The sequence below is a fragment of the Oncorhynchus tshawytscha genome, linkage group LG09, assembly GCF_018296145.1.
Source record: "Oncorhynchus tshawytscha isolate Ot180627B linkage group LG09, Otsh_v2.0, whole genome shotgun sequence".
NCBI lineage: Eukaryota > Metazoa > Chordata > Actinopteri > Salmoniformes > Salmonidae > Oncorhynchus > Oncorhynchus tshawytscha.
The window spans coordinates 18,399,318-18,423,033 of record NC_056437.1 but is presented as its reverse complement, the minus strand read 5'-3'; the positions used below and the strand labels follow the sequence as shown (position 1 = coordinate 18,423,033).

Sequence of the window (23,716 nt, the reverse complement as noted above, 5' to 3'; positions counted from 1 at the left end):
CGGCCAGGTCCAGGGCACTCTTGCCGTCAGTGTTGCGTATGTTGGGGTCAGCTCCGTGCTGGAGCAGCACTGTGCAGGGGAAACACAAACAGTAGCTGAGCTCAGGCAGGGACAGACACAGACCACGGCTGCTGCTAACACCAGAACTAGCTCTACTGCCCGCTAGCACTCTCTGGCCCCGCGGCATGCTGCAGACATAAACATACATGGCACACCAGCGGTGTGTCTTGAGAACGGAGGACCAGAGCGGCAGCTGGCAGCAAGAGCAGAAAAAAACAACAGCCCAAACGGAACGCTGCGGAGGAGGGGAAAAAGGCAGATTATAAAAACAGGCAGGACGACTCGGCAGGACGACACGGCACGACCATGTGACTCCAGCACAGGTATGAGAGCAGAATATCAAAGCCTGCCTGCCTCTCTCCATCTATCCCGAGGAGGGAGGGTGAGAGAAAATAAGTGAAGAGAAGGCCATGCTTCCCAGGTTGCAGCGTTTTAATCTCCCCAGCGATTGTCTGAGGGGAACAAACAGCAGAACAACAGCAAAGGACCTTGTGAAGACGCTGGAGGAAACGGGTCCAAAAGTATCTATTTCCACAGTAAAACGAGTCCTATATCGACATAACCTGAAAGTCCGCTCAGCAAGGAAGAAGCCACTGCTCCAAAACCACCATCAAAAAGTCAGACTACGGTTGCAACTGCACATGGGGACAAAAATCTTACATTTTGGAGAAATGTCTTCTGGTCTGATGAAACAAAAATAGAACTGTTTGGCCATAATGACCATTGTTATGTTTGGAGGAAAAAGGGGGAGGCTTGCAAGCCGAAGAACACCATCCCAACTGTGACGCACAGGGGTGGCAGCATCATGTTGTGGGGATGCTTTGCTGCAGGAGGAACTGGTGCACTTCACAAAATACATGGAATCATGAGGATGGAAAATGATGTGGATATATTGAAGCAACATCTCAAGACATCAGACAGGAAGTTAAAGCTTGGTCACAAATGGGTCTTCCAAATGGACAATGACCCCAAGCATACTTCCAAAGTTGTGGCAAAATGGCTTAAGGACAACAAAGTCAAGATATTGGAGTGACCATCACAAAGCCCTGACCTCAATCCTATAGAAAATTTGTGGACAGAACCGAAAAAGCGTGTGCGAGCAAGGAGGCCTACAAACCTGACTCAGTTACACCAGCTCTGTAAGGAGGATGGGTCAAAATACACCCAACTTATTGTGGGAAGCTTGTGGAAGTCTACCCAAAACGTTTGACCCAAGTTAAACCATTTAAAGGCAATGCTACCAAAAGCTAAGTGAATGTAAAGTCTGACCCACTTTGAATATGATGAAAGAAATAAAAAGCTGAAATAAATCATTCTCTCTACTATTATTCTGACATTTCACATTTTTAAAATAAAGTGGTGCTCATAACTAAGACAGGGAATTTTTACTAGGATTAAATGTCAGGAATTGTGAAAAACTGAGTTTAACTGTATTTGGCTATGGTGTATATAAACTTCTAACTTCAACTGTAGATATACTTTTTTTTAGAATATACCTTCATTATTCCCTGCAAACCCTACCACCCTTCCCCTGATTGGAGTAAACTAATAAACAATGCCACTTAGGCTTCTACCTTCAGTTTATACATCTTATACACATTTTGCAGACACAATCTATTTTACAATAGTTAAATATTATTTGTTTTTAGTCCTTCCTCTATTTCTGATGTCCATACATTTTTATTTATATTCCATTTTTGTTGTAATGCTGCAATTAGTTGAAGAAATTCGGCTTGTCACCAAAAGCACTCACAAACTTCTACAGATGCACAATCGAGAGCATCCTGGTGGGCTGTATCACCACCTGGTACGGCAACTGCTCCGCTCTCAACCGTAAGGCTCTCCAGAGGGTAGTGAGGTCTGCACAACGCATCACCGGGGGCAAACTACCTGCCCTCCAGGACACCTACACCACCCGATGCTACAGGAAGGCCATAAAGATCATCAAGGACATCAACCACCCGAGCCACTGCCTGTTCACCCCGCTATCATCCAGAAGGCGAGGTCAGTACAGGTGCATCAAAGCAGGGACAGAGAGACTGAAAAACAGCTTCTATCTCAAGGCCATCAGACTGTTAAACAGCCACCACTAACATTGAGTGGCTGCTGCCAACACACTGACACTGACTCAACTCCAGCCACTTTAATAATGGGAATTGATGGGAAATGATGTAAATATATCACTAGCCACTTTAAACAATGCTACCTTATATAATGTTTACATAACCTACATTATTCATCTCATATGCATACGTATATACTGTACTCTATATCATCGACTGCATCCTTATGTAATACATGTATCACTAGCCACTTTAACTATGCCACTTTGTTTACATACTCATCTCATATGTATATACTGTACTCGATACCATCTACTGTATCTTGCCTATGCTGCTCTGTACCATCACTCATTCATATATCCTTATGTACATATTCTTTATCCCCTTACACTGTGTATAAGACAGTAGTTTTGGAATTGTTAGTTAGATTACTTGTTGGTTATTACTGCATTGTCGGAACTAGAAGCACAAGTATTTCGCTACACTCGCATTAACATCTGCTAACCATGTGTATGTGACAAATAACATTTGATTTGATTTGATAGTTGGTTGTAATTTTGGGTAGAGCAGAAATTTCTATATGTCGGTGTTAACTGCATGTGTGACATAACTCCACCAGTCCTATTTATATCATTCACAAAAATTATATTTATTTGAAAAATATGTTTTTTTTTAAATCAATTAGTATATTTGAGTTTAACTACAATATTTGTTATATTATTTGTTCTGTTGTTTCAGGTGGATTAAACTGAAATTGCAACCAACTTTCTAAGACTTGTTTAATAAATACAGATATTTGAGATTATTTACTTTTCAAACAACCGAAAGTGAGCAGGTATAATCTGAATAAAGGGAAAAGGCCCTTTTTTAACATAAGATGAGACATTCCTACCAATTTACTAGAGAACCAGTTTGGATTTAAGTATAACTTTTGTATGACTGATGCCTTTAGTGAGAGGTCTAATGCTTTAATATTTAATCATTTCTGCCCTCCAAATTCATATTTGTTATATAAATAGGCCCTTTTCAATTTGAATGACTTGCCATTCCAAATAAAATGTAAAATTTTTTGTTCATATAATTTAAAAAGCAGGTCGCTAGGCAAAACCATACACAAATAGGTCATATGTGATTTTACTAAAGAGTTAATCAGGGTGATTTTTCCACAAATTGACAGGTATTTCCCTTTCCATGGTAGCAAGATCTTTTCTATTTTTGCTAACTTTCTATAAAAAGTTATTGGAGTGAGATCATATGTGATATAGTACACTTATCATAATGTGGTTTTAATCCAGAGAGGATAGCAGAAGTATCCAGATCCTCTATGAGGCCGGGGAGAGACTCCAATTGTGGTTTTAAAAGAAAACGTGAATCATCAGTGTACAATGAAACCTGTTTTTAACCCACGGATTTCTAATCCCTTAATATTATTGTTTCATCTCATTTTAACAGCTAACATTTCCATGGCAATAAAATGTTTATATATAAATTCCAGTCATACTTCATCAAAAGCCTTTTCAAAGTCAGCTATGAAAACCAGGCATGGTGTCCCCAATATTTCATAGTATTCTATTGTTTCCAGTACTTGTCTTATCTTATCTCCAATGTATCGTCCATGTAAAAAAAACTGTCTGATTAGGATGAATAATATCTGACAATACTTTTTAAATTCTGTGCACCAAGCATTTTGCTAGGATTTTTGCATCACGACACTGAAGTGTATGAGGTCTCCAATTTTTAAAATGGACTCGATCTTTACATATACACCACTTGGGTTCTGTTTCAGGAATAATGATATCAGACCTTCTTTGCGTGTCTGATAATCTACTATTTATATAGGAGTGGTTAAAACATGCTAATGGTCCTCTGAGTATATCAAAAAAAGTTTTGTATACTGCCACTGGTATGCCATCCAGCCCTTGAGTTTTCCCAGCCTTAAAGGCTTTAATTGTGTCAAGAAGTTCATCCTCTGTAATTTGGCCTTCACATGAGTCTTTCTGTACAGATGTTAATTTTACATTATTATTAGGGAAAAAATCCATACAATTAGCTTCAGTTAGTGGACATGGAGGAGACAAACAAAAACATATTCTTAAAGTACTTTACTTCCTCTTTCAAAATATAATTTGGTGAATCATGCGTGACTCCATTTGTAACTAGTTTCAATAAATTTTTTTGGTAGCATTTCTATATGGAAGATTGAAAAAGAATTTGCTGCATTTTTTAAAAATAACATAAAATTGATCAGAAATACAGTGTAGAACATTGTTAATGTTGTAAATGACTATTGTAGCTGGAAACGGCAGATTTTCTATGGAGTGTCTATTTTGAAACAGACGCCTCAAGTCAACTGGCAGCTTCATTAAATAGTACCCGCAAAACACCAGTCTCAACGTCAACAGTGAAGAGGCGACTCCGGGGTGCTGGCCTTCTAGGCAGAGTTCCTCTGTCCAGTGTCTGTGTTCTTTTGTCCATCTTAATTGTTTATTTTTATTGGCCAATCTGAGATATGGATTTTTCTTTGCAACTCTGCCAAGAAGGCCAGCATCCCGGAGTTGCCTCTTCACTGTTGACGTTGAGACTGGTGTTTTGCGGGTACTACTTAATTAAGCTGCCAGTTGAGGACTTGTGAGGCGTCTGTTTCTCTAATGTACTTGTCCTCTTGCTCAGTTGTGCACCGGGGCCTCCCACTCCTCTTTCTATTCTGGTTAGAGACAGTTTGCGCTGTTCTGAATAGATTTCTTCCAGCTACAATAGTCATTTACAACATTAACAATGTCTACACTGTATTTCTGATCAATTTGATGTTATTTTAAAATGGACACAAAAATTGTTTTTCTTTCAAAAACAAGGACACACACACATCCTGCACTGACACTGCTCTCTGTACTACCAAGGCTTACACGCTGAAGAAAACACACAGAATAGAGGCAGAGAGCAGGAGAGAGGCAGAGAGCAGGAGAGAGGCAGAGAGCAGGAGAGAGGCAGAGAGCAGGAGAGAGGCAGAGAGCAGGGGAGAGGCAGAGAGCAGGGGAGAGGCAGAGAGCAGGGGAGAGGCAGAGAGCAGGGGAGGCAGAGAGCAGGGGAGAGGCAGAGAGCAGGGGAGAGGCAGAGAGCAGGAGAGAGGCAGAGAGCAGGGGAGAGGCAGAGAGCAGGGGAGAGGCAGAGAGCAGGGGAGAGGCAGAGAGCAGGGAGAGGCAGAGAGCAGGAGAGGCAGAGAGCAGGAGAGAGGCAGAGAGCAGGGAGAGGCAGAGAGCAGGAGAGAGGCAGAGAGCAGGAGAGAGGCAGAGAGCAGGAGAGGCAGAGAGCAGGAGAGAGGCAGAGAGCAGGGGAGAGGCAGGGAGCAGGGGAGAGGCAGGGAGCAGGGAGAGGCAGAGAGCAGGGAGAGGCAGAGAGCAGGGAGAGGCAGAGAGCAGGAGAGAGGCAGAGAGCAGGAGAGAGGCAGAGAGCAGGAGAGAGGCAGAGAGCAGGGAGAGGCAGAGAGCAGGGAGAGGCAGAGAGCAGGGAGAGGCAGAGAGCAGGAGAGAGGCAGAGAGCAGGGGAGAGGCAGAGAGCAGGAGAGAGGCAGAGAGCAGGGGAGAGGCAGGGAGCAGGAGAGAGGCAGAGAGCAGGAGAGAGGCAGAGAGCAGGGGAGAGGTAGGGAGAGAAAAACATAAAAGGTTAGGTTGAAAACAACTCCTACTCAGTCCTCAAATAAATAAAATAATAATTCTACACAGCCTAACAGTGTGTGGGTGCTAGCTTTCAGAGCCATTTGTCATCATACTTATTCACTGAAGCGAGCAGAGTGGCAGTAGCTTTTCTCAAACATCGGCACTCAGATGATCACTTGGATAAATGGCGGCCCATGTCGGTCTGCCTCCCTCTCCTTCCACATCGGTGACGTTACTCACTCATTCCTCAACACAAATGTGATTTAGCTCTGCACCAAATCACATTCTCCTCCACATCCTCTCCTGTCCTATTAGACTGGTAACTAAAGGAGGGGGGAGACACTGAGAAAGAGAAAGCTTTTGAGGAAGAGAGAGCAAATTAAAATCCAATGAAAGGAGCCCTCTGTAAAATAGATATATGCTGGGCCATAGCAGCATTCTCAGTCCTGTAACAGAGATTAATATGCAGGGAAGCCCTCAGACACTGCTGTGTTCGCTGGAGGCAGAGCAGAGATCGAATCAACGTTTATTGGTCCTGTACACAGATTTGAAGATGTTATCGCAGGTGTTTCTAGCTCCAACAGTGCAGTAATAATACCTAGAAGTCAATACGCACAGTCCCAAAATTTTTATTTATTTTTTAAAGAAATATCAGAACGAGCAATGCCAAAGTCCGGAACATATAAGGAATAGAGGTCGACCGATTATGATTTTTCAACGCCGATACCAATTATTGGAGGACCAAAAATAGCCGATGCCGATTTTTATACAGTGTGGAGAACAAGTATTTGATACACTGCCGATTTTGCAGGTTTTCCTACTTACAAAGCATGTAGAGGTCTGTAATTTTTATCATAGGTACACTTCAACTGTGAGAGATGGAATCTAAAACAAAAATCCAGAAAATCACATTGTATGATTTGTAAGTAATTAATTTGCATTTTATTGCATGACAAGTATTTGATCACCTACCAACCAGTAAGAATTCCGGCTCTTACAGACCTGTTAGTTTTTCTTTAAGAAGCCCTCCTGTTCTCCACTCATTACCTGTATTAACTGCACCTGTTTGAACTTGTTACCTGTATAAAAGACATCTGTCCACACACACTCAATCAAACAGACTCCAACCTCTCCACAATGGCCAAGACCAGAGAGCTGTGTAAGAACATTAGGGATAAAATTGTAGACCTGCACAAGGCTGGGATGGGCTACAGGACAATAGGCAAGCAGCTTGGTGAGAAGGCAACAACTGTTGGCGCAATTATTAGAAAATGGAAGATTCATTCAAGATGACGGTCAATCACCCTCGGTCTGGGGTTCCATGCAAGATCTCACCTCGTGGGGCATCAATGATCATGAGGAAGGTGAGGGATCAGCACAGAACTACACGGCAGGACCTGGTCAAAAAAAAATTCCCCCCACCTTTATTTAACCAGGTAGGCAAGTTGAGAACAAGTTCTCATTTACAATTGCGACCTGGCCTAGATAAAGCAAAGCAGTTCGACACATACAACGACACAGAGTTACACATGGAGTAAAACAAACATACAGTCAATAATACAGTATAAACAAGTCTATATACGATGTGAACAAATGAGGTGAGATGAGGGAGGTAAAGGCAAAAAAAAGGCCATGGTGGCAAAGTAAATACAATATAGCAAGTAAAACACTGGAATGGTAGATTTGCAATGGAAGAATCTGCAAAGTAGAAATAAAAATAATGGGGTGCAAAGGAGAAAAATTAATTAATTAATTAAATACAGTAGGGAAAGAGGTAGTTGTTTGGGCTAAATTATAGGTGGGCTATGTACAGGTGCAGTAATCTGTGAGCTGCTCTGGCAGTTGGTGCTTAAAGCTAGTGAGGGAGATAAGTGTTTCCAGTTTCAGAGATTTTTGTAGTTCGTTCCAGTCATTAGCAGCAGAGAACTGGAAGGAGAGGCGGCCAAAGAAAGAATTGGTTTTGGGGGTGACTAGAGAGATATACCTGCTGGAGCGTATGCTACAGGTGGGAGATGCTATGGTGACCAGCGAGCTGAGATAAGGGGGGGCTTTACCTAGCAGGGTCTTGTAGATGACATGGAGCCAGTGGGTTTGGCGACGAGTATGAAGCGAGGGCCAGCGAGACCGTACAGGTCGCAATGGTGGGTAGTATATGGGGCTTTGGTGACAAAACGGATTGCACTGTGATAGACTGCATCCAATTTGTTGAGTAGGGTATTGGAGGCTATTTTGTAAATGACATCGCCAAAGTCGAGGATTGGTAGGATGGTCAGTTTTACAAGGGTATGTTTGGCAGCATGAGTGAAGGATGCTTTGTTGCGAAATAGGAAGCCAATTCTAGATTTAACTTTGGATTGGAGATGTTTGATATGGGTCTGGAAGGAGAGTTTACAGTCTAACCAGACACCTAAGTATTTGTAGTTGTCCACGTATTCTAAGTCAGAGCCGTCCAGAGTAGTGATGTTGGACAGGCGGGCAGGTGCAGGTAGCGATCGGTTGAAGAGCATGCATTTAGTTTTACTTGTATTTAAGAGCAATTGGAGGCCACGGAAGGAGAGTTGTATGGCATTGAAGCTTGCCTGGAGGGTTAACACAGTGTCCAAAGAAGGGCCAGAAGTATACAGAATGGTGTCGTCTGCATAGAGGTGGATCAGAGACTCACCAGCAGCAAGAGCGACCTCATTGATGTATACAGAGAAGAGAGTCGGTCCAAGAATTGAACCCTGTGGCACCCCCATAGAGACTGCCAGAGGTCCGGACAGCAGACCCTCCGATTTGACACACTGAACTCTATCAGAGAAGTAGTTGGTGAACCAGGCGAGGCAATCATTTGAGAAACCAAGGCTGTCGAGTCTGCCGATGAGGATGTGGTGATTGACAGAGTCGAAAGCCTTGGCCAGATCAATGAATACGGCTGCACAGTAATGTTTCTTATCGATGGCGGTTAAGATATCGTTTAGGACCTTGAGCGTGGCTGAGGTGCACCCATGACCAGCTCTGAAACCAGATTGCATAGCAGAGAAGGTATGGTGAGATTCGAAATGGTCGGTAATCTGTTGACTTGGCTTTCAAAGACCTTAGAAAGGCATGGTAGGATAGATATAGGTCTGTAGCAGTTTGGGCCAAGAGTGTTCCCCCCCCCTTTGAATAGGGGGATGACCGCAGCTGCTTTCCAATCTTTGGGAATCTCAGACGACACAAAAGAGAGGTTGAACAGCCTAGTAATATGGGTGGCAACAATTTCGGCAGATAATTTTAGAAAGAATGGGTCCAGATTGTCTAGCCCGGCTGATTTGTAGGGGTCCAGATTTTGCAGCTCTTTCAGAACATCAGCTGAACGGATTTGGGAGAAGGAGAAATGGGGAAGGCTTGGGCGAGTTGCTGTGGGGGGTGCAGTGCTGTTGACCGGGGTAGGAGTAGCCAGGTGGAAAGCATGGCCAGCCGTAGAAAAATGCTTTTTGAAATTCTCAATTATGGTGGATTTATCAGTGGTGACAGTGTTTCCTATCTTCAGTGCAGTGGGCAGCTGGGAGGAGGTGTTCCTATTCTCCATGGACTTTACAGTGTCCCAGAACTTTTTTGAGTTAGTGTTGCAGGAAGCAAATTTCGGCTTGGAAAGGCTAGCCTTAGCTTTTCTAACTGCCTGTGTATAATGGTTTCTAGCTTCCCTGAACAGCTGCATATCACGGGGGCTGTTCGGTGCTAATGCAGAACGCCATAGGATGTTTTTGTGTTGGTTAAGGGCAGTCAGGTCTGGGGAGAACCAAGGGCTATATCTGTTCCTGGTTATAAATATCTTGAATTGTGCATGTTTATTTAAGATGGTTAGGAAGGCTTTTTTTTTAAATATCCAGGCATCCTCTACTGACGGGATGAGATCAATATCCTTCCAGGATACCCCGGCCAGGTCGATTAGAAAGGCCTGCTCGCTGAAGTGTTTCAGGGAGTGTTTGACAGTGATGAGTGGAGGTCGTTTGACCGCTGACCCATTACGGATGCAGGCAATGAGGCAGTGATCGCTGAGATCTTGGTTGAAGACAGCAGAGGTGTATTTAGAGGGCAAGTTGGTTAGGATGATATCTATGAGGGTGCCCGTGTTTAAGGCTTTGGGGAGGTACCTGGTAGGTTCATTGATAATTTGTGTGAGATTGAGGGCATCAAGTTTAGATTGTAGGATGGCTGGGGTATTAAGCAAGTTCCAGTTTAGGTCGCCTAGCAGCACGAGCTCTGAAGATAGATGGGGGGAAATCAGTTCACATATGGTGTCCAGAGCACAGCTGGGGGCAGAGGGTGGTCTATAGCAGGCGGCAACAGTGAGAGACTTGTTTTTAGAGAGGTGGATTTTTAAAAGTAGAAGTTCAAATTTTTTGGGTACAGACCTGGATAGTAGGACAGAACTCTGCAGGCTATCTTTGCATTAGATTGCAACACCGCCCCCTTTGGCAGTTCTATCTTGTCTGAAAATGTTGTAGTTTGGGATTAAAATTTCCGAATTTTTGGTGGTCTTCCTAAGCCAGGATTCAGACACAGCTAGAACATCCGGGTTGGCAGAGTGTGCTAAAGCAGTGAATAGAACAAACTTAGGGAGGAGGCTTCTAATGTTAACATGCATGAAACCAAGGCTATTACGGTTACAGAAGTCGTCAAAAGAGAGCGGCTGGGGAATAGGAGTGGAGCTAGGCACTGCAGGGCCTGGAATCACCTCTACATCGCCAGAGGAACAGAGGAGGAGTAAAATAAGGGTACGGCTAAAAGCAATAAGAATTGGTCGTCTAGAACGTCTGGAACAGAGAGTAAAAGGAGGTTTCTGGGGGCGATAAAATAGCATCAAGGTATAATGTACAGACAAAGGTATGGTAGGATGTGAATACAGTGGAGGTAAACCTAGGTATTGAGTGATGAAGAGAGAGATATTGTCTCTAGAAACATCATTGAAACCAGGAGATGTCATTGCATGTGTGGGTGGTGGAACTAATAGGTTGGATAAGGTATAGGTGAGCAGGACTAGAGGCTCTACAGTGAAATAAGCCAATAAACACTAACCAGAACAGCAATGGACAAGGCATATTGACATTAAGGAGAGGCATGCTTAGTCGAGTGATCAAAAGGGTCCAGTGAGTAGAGAGGTTGGTTGGGGGTCACAGCGATTTAGACAGCTAGCCAGGCCATCGGTAGCAAGCTAGCATAGGATGGAGGTCTGTTATTAGCCACCTCTTGCGTTCCGTCAGAAGATTAGTGGGGTTCCGTGTGGTAGAGGGGATTAATCCAAATCACACAACAACAGCAAAAAACAATAGATATAGTTATAGGAGGCCCAAGAAGAAAAAATAATAATAATAATAAAAATAAAGAAATCGTACGATTGTCTATTCAGATTGCAGCCGAATAAGACAGCTAACGGTTAGCGGGCCGCAGATGGGCTTTCAGGTAACGTCGCGACGGAGGAGCCAGCCGGATAACTCCTTCGGGTAGATAACGTCGGCAGTCCAGTTGTGAAGGCCCGGTGGGGCTCCGCGTAGGCAGTAAAACGGGTCCGGATAGGTGATTGTAGCCCAGGAGTGATTGATGGAACTCTTCAGCTGGCTAGCTCCGGAATAATTGATGTTTGCTCCGGAATCGACGAAAGACGATAGTCACACGGATAGCAGCTAGCTAGCTGTGAGATCCAGGTATGAATGTCCAGAGTTAGCGGTTGTAATCCAGGGACATGGAGAGAAAAATTGGTCCGGTATGTTCCGTTCCGAGCCGCGCTGTACAAAACTGGCGATAGATTTTCGCGCTAAAGGAGAGCTGATGACCACAAACCGTGGTTAGCTGAATACTAACGATTAGCCAGTAAAGAAGCTAACTAGCTTCTGATTAGCTTCTGGATTAGCTTCTGGCTAGCTTCTTGGAGGATTACAGATTTGAGGTAAATAATACTTTTTTTATAAATAGAAATTGGTGAGGCGGGTTGCAGGAGAGTGTTTTGAAGATGAGTTTATGGAAAATTAAAAAATATATATAAAAAGGTATGTGAAAAAAGTTGTAAATATATATATATATATATATACGGGACACGACAAGACGAGGACAAAAGACGTCTGAACTGCTATGCCATCTTGGAAAAATGACCTGAAGAGAGCTGGGACCACAGTCTCAAAGAGAACCATTAGTAACACACTACGCCGTCATGGATTAAAATCCTGCAGCGCACGCAAGGTTCCCCTGCTCAAGCCAGTGCATGTCCAGGCCCATCTGAAGTTTGCCAATGACCATCCGGATGATCCAGAGGAGGAATGGGAGAAGGTCATGTGGTCTGATGAGACAAAAATAGAGCTTTTTGGTCTAAACTCCACTCGCCGTGTTTGGAGGAAGAAGGATGAGTACAACCCAAAGAACACCATCCCAACCGTGAAGCATGGGGGTGGAAACATCCTTCTTTGGGGATGCTTTTCTGCAAAGGGGACAGGACGACTGCACCGTATTGAGGGGAGGATGGATGGGGCCATGTATCGCAAGATCTTGGCCAACAACCTCCTTCTCTCCGTAAGAGCATTGAAGATGGGTCGTGGCTGGGTCTTCCAGCATGACAACGACCCGAAACACACAGCCAGGGCAACTAAGGAGTGGCTCCATAAGAAGCATCTCAAGGTCCTGGAGTGGCCTAGCCAGTCTCCAGACCTGAACCCAATAGAAAATCTTTGGAGGGAGCTGAAAGTTTGTATTGCCCAGCGACAGCCACGAAACCTGAAGGATCTGGAGAAGATCTGTATGGAGGAGTGGGCCAAAATCCCTGCTGCAGTGTGTGCAAACCTGGTCAAGAACTACAGGAAATGTATGATCTCTGTAATTGCAAACAAAGGTTTCTGTACCAAATGTTAAGTTCTGCTTTTCTGATGTATCAAATACTTATGTCATGCAATAAAATTCAAATTAATTACTTAAAAATCATACAATGTGATTTTCTGGATATCGTCTCTCACTGTTGAAGTGTACCTATGATAAAAAATGACAGACCTCTACATGCTTTGTAAGTAGGAAAACCTGCAAAATCAGTAGTGTATCAAATACTTGTTCTCCCCACTGTATGCATGTATGTGTGTCTGTATATATATATATATATATATATATATATATATATATATATATATATATACAGTGCCTTGCGAAAGTATTCGGCCCCCTTGAACTTTGCGACCTTTTGCCACATTTCAGGCTTCAAACATAAAGATATAAAACTGTATTTTTTGTGAAGAATCAACAACAAGTGGGACACAATCATGAAGTGGAACGACATTTATTGGATATTTCAAACATTTTTAACAAATCAAAAACTGAAAAATTGGGCGTGCAAAATTATTCAGCCCCCTTAAGTTAATACTTTGTAGCGCCACCTTTTGCTGCGATTACAGCTGTAAGTCGCTTGGGGTATGTCTCTATCAGTTTTGCAGTTTTGCTCCATCCATCTTCCCATCAATTTTAACCATCTTCCCTGTCCCTGCTGAAGAAAACCATGATGCTGCCACCAACATAACGTTTTGTATTGTTGCCAAAAAGTTCAATTTTGGTTTCATCTGACCAGAGCACCTTCTTCCACATGTTTGGTGTGTCTCCCAGGTGGCTTGTGGCAAACTTTAAACAACACTTTTTATGGATATCTTTAAGAAATGGCTTTCTTCTTGCCACTCTTCCATAAAGGCCAGATTTGTGCAATATACGACTGATTGTTGTCCTATGGACAGAGTCTCCCACCTCAGCTGTAGATCTCTGCAGTTCATCCAGAGTGATCATGGGCCTCTTGGCTGCATCTCTGATCAGTCTTCTCCTTGTATGAGCTGAAAGTTTAGAGGGACGGCCAGGTCTTGGTAGATTTGCAGTGGTCTGATACTCCTTACATTTCAATATTATCGCTTGCACAGTGCTCCTTGGGATGTTTAAAGCTTGGGAAATCTTTTTGTATCCAAATCCGGCTTTAAACTTCTTCACAACAGTATCTCGGACCTGCCTTCCTTGTTCTTCATGATGCTCTCTGCGCTTTTAACGGACCTCTGAGACTATCACAGTGCAGGTGCATTTATACGGAGACTTGATTACACACAGGTGGATTGTATTTATCATCATTAGTCATTTAGGTCAACATTGGATCATTCAGAGAACCTCACTGAACTTCTGGAGAGAGTTTGCTGCACTGAAAGTAAAAGGGGCTGAATAATTTTGCACGCCCAATTTTTCAGTTTTTGATTTGTTAAAAAAGTTTGAAATATCCAATAAATGTCGTTCCACTTCATGATTGTGTCCCACTTGTTGTTGATTCTTCACAAAAAATACAGTTCTATATCTTTATGTTTGAAGCCTGAAATGTGGCAAAAGGTCGCAAAGTTCAAGGGGGCCGAATACTTTCGCAAGGCACTGTATATATATATACACACACACACAATTTGGTTTAAATAATGCAAAAGCAAAGTGTTGGAGAAGAAAGTAAAAGTGCAATATGTGCCATGTAAAAAAGCTAACGTTTAAGTTCCTTGCTCAGAACATATGAAACCTAGTGGTTCCTTTTAACATGAATCTTCAATATTCCCAGGTAAGAAGTTCTAGGTTGTAGTTATTATAGGAATTATAGGACTATTTCTCTCTATACCATTTGTTTTTCATATACCTTTGACTATTGGATGTTCTAATAGGTACTTTAGTATTGCCAGCCCATTCTCGGGAGTTGATAAGCTTGAATCATAAACAGCGCAATGCTTGAAGCACAGCGAAGAGCTACTGGCAAATGCAGGAAAGTGCAGTTTGAATGAATGCTTAAGAGTCTGCTGCTGCCTACCACCGCTCAGTCAAACTGCTCTATCAAATCAGACTTAATTATAATACAATAAATGCACAGAAATACGAGCCTTAGGTCATTAATATGGTCAAATCCGGAAACTATCATTTCGAAAACAAAACGTTTATTCTTTCAGTGAACGGGTGGCATCCATAAGTCTAAATATTGCTGTTACATTGCACAACCTTCAATGTTATGTCATAATTATGTAAAATTCTGGCAAATTAGTTTGCAACGAGCCAGGCGGCTCAAACTGTTGCATATACCCTGACCCTGTGTGCAATGAACGCAAGAGAAGTGACACAAATTCGCTAGTTAATATTGCCTGCTAACATGAATTTCTTTCAACTATATATACAGGTTTAAAAAAATATACTTCTGTGTATTGATTTTAAGAAAGGCATTGATGTTTATGGTTAGGTACATTCGCGCAACGATTGTGCTTTTTTCGCAAATGGGCTTTTGTTAAATCGTCTCGTTTGGCGAAGTTGGCTGTCTTTGTTAGGGAGAAATGGTCAACACAGTTCGCAACAAGCCAGGCGGCCCAAACTGCTTCATATATCCCAACTCTGTTGCACAGAACGTAAGAGAAGTGACACAAATTCCCTAGTTAAAAGAAATTCATGTTAGCAGGCAATATTAACTAAATATGCAGGTTTAAAAATATACACTTGTGTATTGATTTTAAGAAAGGCGTTGATGTTTATGGTTAGGTACCCATTGGTGCAAAGACAGTGCTTTTTTTGCAAATGCGCTTGTTAAATAACTCGTTTGGTGAAGTAGGCTGTGATTCGATGAGAAATTAACAGGCACTGCATCGATTATATGCAACGCAGGACACGCTAGATAAACTAGTAACATCAACCATGTGTAGTTAACTAGTGATTATGTTAAGATTGATTGTTTTTTATAAGATAAGTTTAATGCTAGATAGCACCTTACCTTGGCTCCTTGCTGCACTCGCATAACAGGTAGTCAGCCTGCCACGCAGTTTCCTCGTGGAGTGCAATGTAATCGGCCTTAATCAGTGTCCAAAAATGCAGATTACCGATTGTTATGAAAACTTGAAAGTCGGCCATTCCGATTAATCGGTCGACCTCTAATACGGAACAAGAATATAATTTGTTTACATCCCTGCTAGTGCACACTTCTCGTTTGCCAAGATATTCCATCCACCTGACAGATATGGCATATCAAGAAGCTGATTAAACAAGATTATTAGACAGGTGCACCTTGCGCTGTGGACAATAAAAGGCTACTCTAAAATGTGATGTTTTGTCACACAACACAATGCCACAGATGTCTCAAGTTTTGAAGGTGCGTGCATTTGGCATGCTGACTGCAGGAATGTCCACCAGAGCTGTTGCCAGATAATTTTACGTTAATTTCTCTACCATAAGCCGCCTCTAACATCGTTTTGGTAGTATGTCCAACCGGCCTCACACCCGCAGAACAAGTGTAACCACGCCAGCCCAGAACCTCCATATCTGGCTTCTTCACCTGCGTGATCGTCTGAGACCAGCCACCCGGACAGCTGATGAAACTGAGGAGTATATCTGTCTAATAAAGCCCTTTTGTGGGGAAAATCTCATTCTGATTGGCTGGGCCTGACACTCAAGTGGGTGGGCCTACGCCCTCCCAGGCCCAACCATATTTATTTCAATTGACTGATTTCCTTACAATGAACTATAACTCAGTAAAAATGGTTGAAATTGTGAAGTAAATACAGTACCAGTCAAAAGTTTGGACACACCTACTCATTCCAAGTTTTTTTTTTTTTTTTTTTTTTTTTACATTGCAGAATAATAGTGAAGACATCAAAACTATGAAACAATACATGGAATCATGTCGTAACCTAAAAGGTGTTAAACAAATCAAAATATATTTTAGCCACCCTTTGCCTTGATGACAGCTTTGCACACTCTTGGCATACTCTTAGCTTTGCCCTGTACATAGGGCAGCGCAGTCTCTAAGGTGCAGGGTATGGTATCAGGCGGTAGCCGGCTAGTAACAGACACTAAGGTTCAGGGCAGGGTATTGGGCAGAGGCCGGCTCGTGGTGACTTTCTAACCGTGTGATGGTCTTGAGCTAGAAGTTGTTTTTCAGTCTCTCCATCCCAGCTTTGATGTACCTGTACTGTCTCCGGCTTCTAGATGGTAGCGAGGTGAACAGCCCATGGCTTGAATGGCTAAGGTCCTTGATGATTTTATTGGCTTTCCTGTGACACCAGGTGCTGTAGATGTTCTGGAGTTCTGTTAGGTGTGTGTTTCAGGATGGCTTCCTGAAATCCCCCCCAGCAGCTGATTGGTCAACTCCATGGCTAATTGGAGAGCTGACCCCGCTGTCTCCAATTACCAATGCCTTCTGAAACTATATAAAAACCAGTGTTCTGTTGCTCAGACAAAAAAGAGATCATTGCTGAGAGGAGGCTAATGGCTGAGTGTCATTATGTTGGTTGTTGCTAACAGAGATGGTTATGTTCTGTGGTTGTTGCTGAGAGAGAGAGCTGATTTGATGTCCTGTCTTGGTTGTGGCTCAGAGACAGGTTTTGTTAAGTATTTTTGTAGCCACTGATTTGAAATATGTGCTAAGATGTGCTAATAGAACTGAGTTTTTGATTCTTGAAATTGTTTAATTACCTTTGGATAATTCTGTTTCATTTGTTCCCAGGGGGGGAAGGCACCTAGGGAGTGCTCAGGTAAGAGGAATACATATACCTGAAGTATATTCACTGTCTAGGCACACTAGGTAAGACCCTGTATTTTAGTTAGTGCACCAGGTGGTGGGTGCTAAGTTAGATAAGTAGTGGGTAGGCAGGTAAGATAGGAGAAGGGGCTTTGATATTTACTTTCTTTGCTTTGGTTCCGTCCAGCCCCTTTCCCCCATATTACCGTGTGACGGAATAAATTCCTTATAAACTGTAAATTATCTGCCTTTTGTCATCCTTACTCGCACCTACAATCCCATACCTCTTTCACACCACGGGGAGTTGAGTTGTAGCAGGGTGTTGCGTTCCCTCTTCCTAGAGGCGTGCGTAACAGCGCCAAGAAACTTGAAGCTTTTGACCCTCTCCACTGCGGCCCCGTCGATGTGGATGGGGGTGTGCTCTTTCTGCTGTAATACACGATCAGCTCCTTTGTTTCGATGACATTGAGGGAGAGGTTATTTTCCTAGCACCACTCTGCCAGGACCCTCACCTCCTCCTTGTAGGCTGTCTAGTCATTGTTGGTAATCAGGCCGACCACTGTTGTCGTCAGCAAACTTGATGATTGAGCTTGCGACATACGTGGCCACGCAGTCATGGGTGAACATTTACAGGAGGGAGCTGAGCATGCACCCCTGTGGGGCCCCCGTGATGAAGATTAGCGTGGCGGAGGTGTCGTTTACCTTCACCACTTGGGGTCGGCCTATCAAGAAGTCCAGAACACAGTTGCACAGGGAGAGGTTCAGACCCAGGGCCCTGAGCTAGTGATGAGTTAGGAGGGAACTATGGTGTAGATGGCTGAGCTGTAGTCGATGAACAACATTCTTACATACGTATTTCTCTTGTCCATGTGGGATAGGGCAGTGTGCAATGCAACAGTAATTAAGTCGTCCGTGGAGCTGTTGAGTTTTTAAATCGGAATTTTAGTGGGCCTAGGTTGCTGGTTAAGGTTATGTGGTCCTTAACTAGCCTCTCAAAACACTTCATGATGGCAGAAGTAAATAAGTGTTACGGGGCAATATTCATTTAATTCAGTTACCTTCGCTTTTTTGGATTCAGGAACAATGGTGTACATCTTGAAGCAAGTGGGGACAACAGACTGGAATAGGAATAGATCAAATGTGTCCGTAAACACTACAGCAAGCTGGTCTGCACATGCTCTGAAGACGCAGTTTGGGATGCCGTCTGGGCTGGCAGCCTTGCGATGGTAAACATATGCGGCCACCGAGAACGAGAATACACAGTCCTCATGAGCCAGCGTTGGTGGCTCGATCAAGTTTTCCTGAAAACGGGCGAAGGTGTTTAGCTATTCCAGGAGCAAGACATAGGGGTCCACGACGTGGCTGGCTTTCTCTTTATAAACCGTGATAGTCTGTGGTCTCTGCCACATATATCTCATGTCTGAGCCATTGAATTGTGACTCCACTTTGTCCCTCCAGTGTCATTTTGCCTCGTATTGCCTTACGGAGGTCATAACTGGTCTGTTTGTCCATGTTTCCAGTCAACTTGCAATGGTTAAATATGGTGGTTTGCGCTTTCAGTTTTTCACGAATGCTGCCTCCTATCCACGTTTTTGGTTTGGATGAATTCTAAAATGTCACAGTGGGAACAACAATCTTGACATATGTCAGTGCATATGTCTTTTCTCAGAGGCGACCCTGAACATTTCCAGTCGACGTGATCAAAACAATCTTGAAGAACATATTGAACATATTCCAACTGGTCAGACCAACACTGAACAGTCCTCACCACGGGTGCTCCAGTTTAAGTTTCGGCCTATAGGTGGGGAGGAGCAGAATGGAGGAGTGATCCGATTTACCAAAGGGAGGTAAGGGCCTTGTAGCCATCCCAGAAGGGAGAGTAGCAATGATCCAGGTTACGTGATGCGTGTGTAGCACAGGAGATGTGTTGATAGAATGTCGGTAGAGTTTTCTTTATTAAAGTCCCCAGCTACACTAAAATGTGGTCTCAGAACATGCGGTTTCCTGTTTGCACAAGTCCAGTATAGTTCCTTTAGAGCCGTTGCGGTGCCGGCTTGGGGGGTAATATACACGGCAGTGATTATGACCTAAGAAAATGATCATCCCGGGAGGTAATGCGGTTTGCATTTGATGGTGAGGTATTCCAGATCGGGGAAACAAAAGGACTTAAGTTCCTGTATGTTACCATATTCATACAGTTGTTAATCATGTTTTTTTCTTCCTGTTCGCGCTATGGACAGAGAACCCCGCTGGCTAAATGGATGTGGCCAATATATCCAGAGAGAGAACAGGATTCAGTAAAAAGAAATTGTGTTTACAGTGCTTGATGTATGTCTGGAAGGAGATCTTCGCCATGAGGTTGTCTACTTTAGCCCCAGGGGTGAATAGAGCTGCCTCAGGAAGTTCAAAGGATCCAGGTCAGGGAAGTTGAATTTCTGCTCAAACCTCTGTTGAGGGACAACCGATCTAATGTCCAAAAGTTATTTTCGGCTGTAGGTAATACAAGAAACGTTCAGGGCAAATATTTTTTTAACATTAACACCCCCAAAAAGATATACTGCAATGTTGGCTAGTACCTAGAAAAGGGGAGGGTTGGGGGGTGGCGTGATGGTGGAGAGGGCAGTTGAGAGATTGAGGGGGGTTGGGATAGGGGTTGTGGCAAGGGGGAAATTATGCCTATAGGGTACTAAAGATTTACAGGCGCTCGTCTGACAGCCTCCCTGACCTGCATGTAGACTGCCTATCTATCTGTCACACATCAGAGAGAGGGGAGAGAGGAGAGAAGAGAGCGCGAGCGAACAAGAGAATAGAAATTGAGAGAGAATTTATTTGAAATTGAGAGAAAAAGAAAGTGAGAGAGGGGCTCAGCTGCTCCTGTGCAGCACTCTGTATAACAGCAACACCTCTTTCCCCCTCATACTGTAAAACCAACAAACTACAAAGTGACCTCCACCCTCCAAACACACACACGCCTGGCCCTCTTTTCTCTCCTTGTTCCATGATGTTGTGAGTGCAGCTGGCTAACAACATCAGTAACACTTACAACAGTAACAAACACAGCAACAGTTGCCTAGTTAGATAAAGGTTTAAAAAAAATAAAAAATACATTTTAAAAACGTCATCCCCACCTCCCCTTGGGACAATTGAGATGACGCGTGTGACTAACACATTTCAGTTCATTACAATAGCTCCCGCCTTGGGCCAACTCAGTGTCAGTTTGTAAATGCCGGATCTCTGTGGCAAGACGGATCAATCACCCTAGTTTTGTTAAAAATCGGCCCAGTGTTGTCGGCGACATCGCATGTGACTAATGAACATAGACAGATCAACAGTCCCATCCCCGATATCATCGTAGAGGACAATTAGAGGGGAGGAGTTCTTAACATACAGTGCCTTCGGAAAGTATTCAGACCCCACATTGATACGTTACAGCCTTAATCTCAAACAATTTCTCAGCAATCTACACACAATAAATACCCCATAATGACAAAGCGAAAACAGGTTTTTAGCAATGTTTGCAATTTATTGAAAATAAAAACAGAAATACCTTATTTAAATAAGTATTCAGACCCTTTGCTATGAGATTCAAAATTTAGCTCAAAGCCATCCTGTATCCATTGCTCACCTTTGAGATGTTTCTAGAACTTGGAGTCTACCTGTCGTAAATTCAATTGATTGGACATGACCTGGAAAGACACACACCTGTCTATATAAGGTCCCACAGTTGACAGTGCATGTCAGAGCAAAAACCAAGCCATGAGGTCGAAGGAATTATCTGTAGAGCTCAGAGACAGGATTGTGTCGAGGCACAGATCTAAAGAAGGGTACCAAAAAATGTCTGCAACATTGAAGGCTCCCAAGAACACAGTTGCCTCCATCATTCTTAAATGACCTTTATGGTAGAGTGGCCAAACAGAAGCCACACCTCAGTAAAAAGGCATATGACAGCCCGCTTGGAGTTTGCCAAAAGGCACCTAAAGAATGTCAGACCATGAGAAACAAGATTCTCTGGTCTGATGAAACCAAGATTGAACTCTTTGGCCTTAATTCCAAGCGTCATGTCTGGAGGAAACCATCCCTACAGTGAAGCGCGGTGGTGGCAGCATCATGCTGTGGGGATGTTTTTCAGCAGCAGGGACTGGTAGACTAGTCAGGATCGAGGCAAAGATAAATGGAGCAAAGTACAAAAAGATCCTTGATAACATGCTCCAGAGCGCTCAAGACCTCAGACTAGGACGAAGGTTTACCTTCCAACAGGACAACGACCCTAAGCACACAGCCAAGACAACGCAGGAGTGTGGCTTCGGGACAAGTCTCTGAATGTCCATGAGTCGCCCAACCAAAGCTCAGACTTGAACCCGATCTAACATCTCTGGAGAGACTGGAAAATAGCTTTGCAGCAATGCTCCCCATCCAACCTGACAGAGCTTGATAGGATCTGCAGAGAGAAATGGGAAAAACTAACCAAATACAGGTGTGCCAAGCTTGTAGTGTCATACCCAATAATAATCAAGGCTGTAATCACTGCCAAAGGTGCTTCAACAAAGTACTGAGTAAAGGGTCTGAATAGTTAACTAAATGTAATATTTCAGTTTATTTTTAATACATTTGCAAAAATGTTGAAAAAATGTTTTGCTTTGTCATTGTTGTATTGCGCGTAGATTGAGTGGGAAAAATATTTTATCAATTTTAGAATAAGGCTGTAACGTAACAACATGTGGAAAAGGTCAAGGGGTCTGAATACTTTCCGAAGGCACTGTACAAACACCAGCCACATTGGACAGACAGAGCTAGCTAACATGCAGAGGATGGAGGGGGTCTAATGACTGCAGCCAGCTGACAGCAGATGGAGCAGGAGGACTAACAAAGGAGCCTGTACAAAAACACCTACAGTTCAAAAGGAGGCAACACTGTTAGCTAGTGAATGGAAGCCTGTTCAATGTTACTGGTCTCTGAGTGAGAAATGTGTTTGATAATTACAAGCTGGAGTGAGATGAGCAGAGGGAATGCTTTTATATTAATTCACTAGCACTGCTGGCTGATATTAGGGTAGTCGCTTGATGGATGTGTACCATATTTATGTTTGAGATCAGAAGGAAACAACACACACAACTATATAAACCACATCAGAGACATGCAAAAGCACGGGGAAGAGCATGAGTGATTCATTACATGCCAAACCTTGACGAACAGCAGCTCACACACCACCTAGATTTGCATTGTTGTTTTCCTTTGTTCTTGTCTTTTTTCCTCTTTTGTTCTTTATGAAGGTTGTTGGCACATCGGGTGGGTTGTGGTGTTGATTGGTTTGGATGGGGGCGGGGAATACCAGTCAAAAGTTTGAACACACCTACTCATTCAAGGGTTTTTCTTTATTTGTACTATTTTCTACATTATAAAATAGTGATGACATCACAACTATGAAATAACACATGGAATCATGTAGTAACCAAAAAAAAGTGTTAAAAAAAATCTAAATACATTTCAGATTCTTCAAATAGCCACCCTTTTCATTGATAACAGCATTGCACACTCTTGGCACTGTCTCAACCAGCTTCATGAGGTAGTCACCTGGAATGCATTTCAATTAACAGGTGTGCCTTGTTAAAAGTGACTTTGTGGAAATACTTTCCTTCTTCATGTGTTTCAGCCAATCAGTTGTGTTGTGACAAGGTAGGGTTGGTAGACAGAAGATGGTCTTTTACCAAATAGGGCTAAGTCCCTATTATTGCAAAACAGCGCAAAAAAGCAAAGAGAAAAGACAGTCCATCGTCACTAAGACATTGAGGTCAGTCAATCCGGAACATGTCAAGATATTTGAACGTTTCTTTAAGTGCAGTCGCTAAAACCATCAAGCGCTATGATAAAACTGGCTCTCTTGAGGACCGCCACAGGAAAGGAAGACCCAGAGTTACCTCTGCTGCAGAGGATAAGTTCATTAGAGTTACCAGCCTCAGAAATCGACAATTAACTGAACCTCAGATTGCAGCCCAAATAAATGCTTCACAGAGTTCAAGTAACAGACATGTCAACGTCAACTGTTCAGAGGAGACTGCATGAGTCAGGCCTTCATGGTCTAATTGCCGCAAAGAAACCACTACTAAAGGACACCAATAAGAAGAGACGTGCTTGGGCCAAGAAACACGAGCAATGGACATTAGACTGGTGGAAACCTGTCCTTTCGTCTGATGAGTCCAAATTTGAGATTTTGGGTTCTAACCGCCGTGTCTTAATGAGACGTAGAGTAGGTTAACGGAAGATCTCCGCATGTGTGGTTCCCACCGTGAAGCGTGGAGGTGGTGGTGTGATGGTGCTTTGCTGGTGACACTGTCAGTGATTTATTTAGAATGCAAGGGACACTTAACCAGCTTGGCTACCACAGCACTCTGCAGCGATACACCATCCCATCTGGTTTGCACTTAGTGGGAATATCACTTGATTTTCAA

The 23,716-nt window shown here is 43.2% G+C and overlaps 1 protein-coding gene across 1 annotated transcript in view; it reads right to left on the bottom strand.

The window, feature by feature from the left end:
- tnksa (tankyrase, TRF1-interacting ankyrin-related ADP-ribose polymerase a) overlaps positions 1 to 23,716 on the bottom strand; it is a 158,061-nt gene that overhangs the window by 126,578 nt on the left and 7,767 nt on the right. Inside the window, exon 3 of the mRNA XM_024431113.2 lies at positions 1 to 69. This exon is cut by the window's left edge and continues 27 nt beyond it. Coding sequence (XP_024286881.2) covers positions 1 to 69 — 69 coding nt within the window. The remainder of the gene's footprint in view (positions 70 to 23,716) is intronic.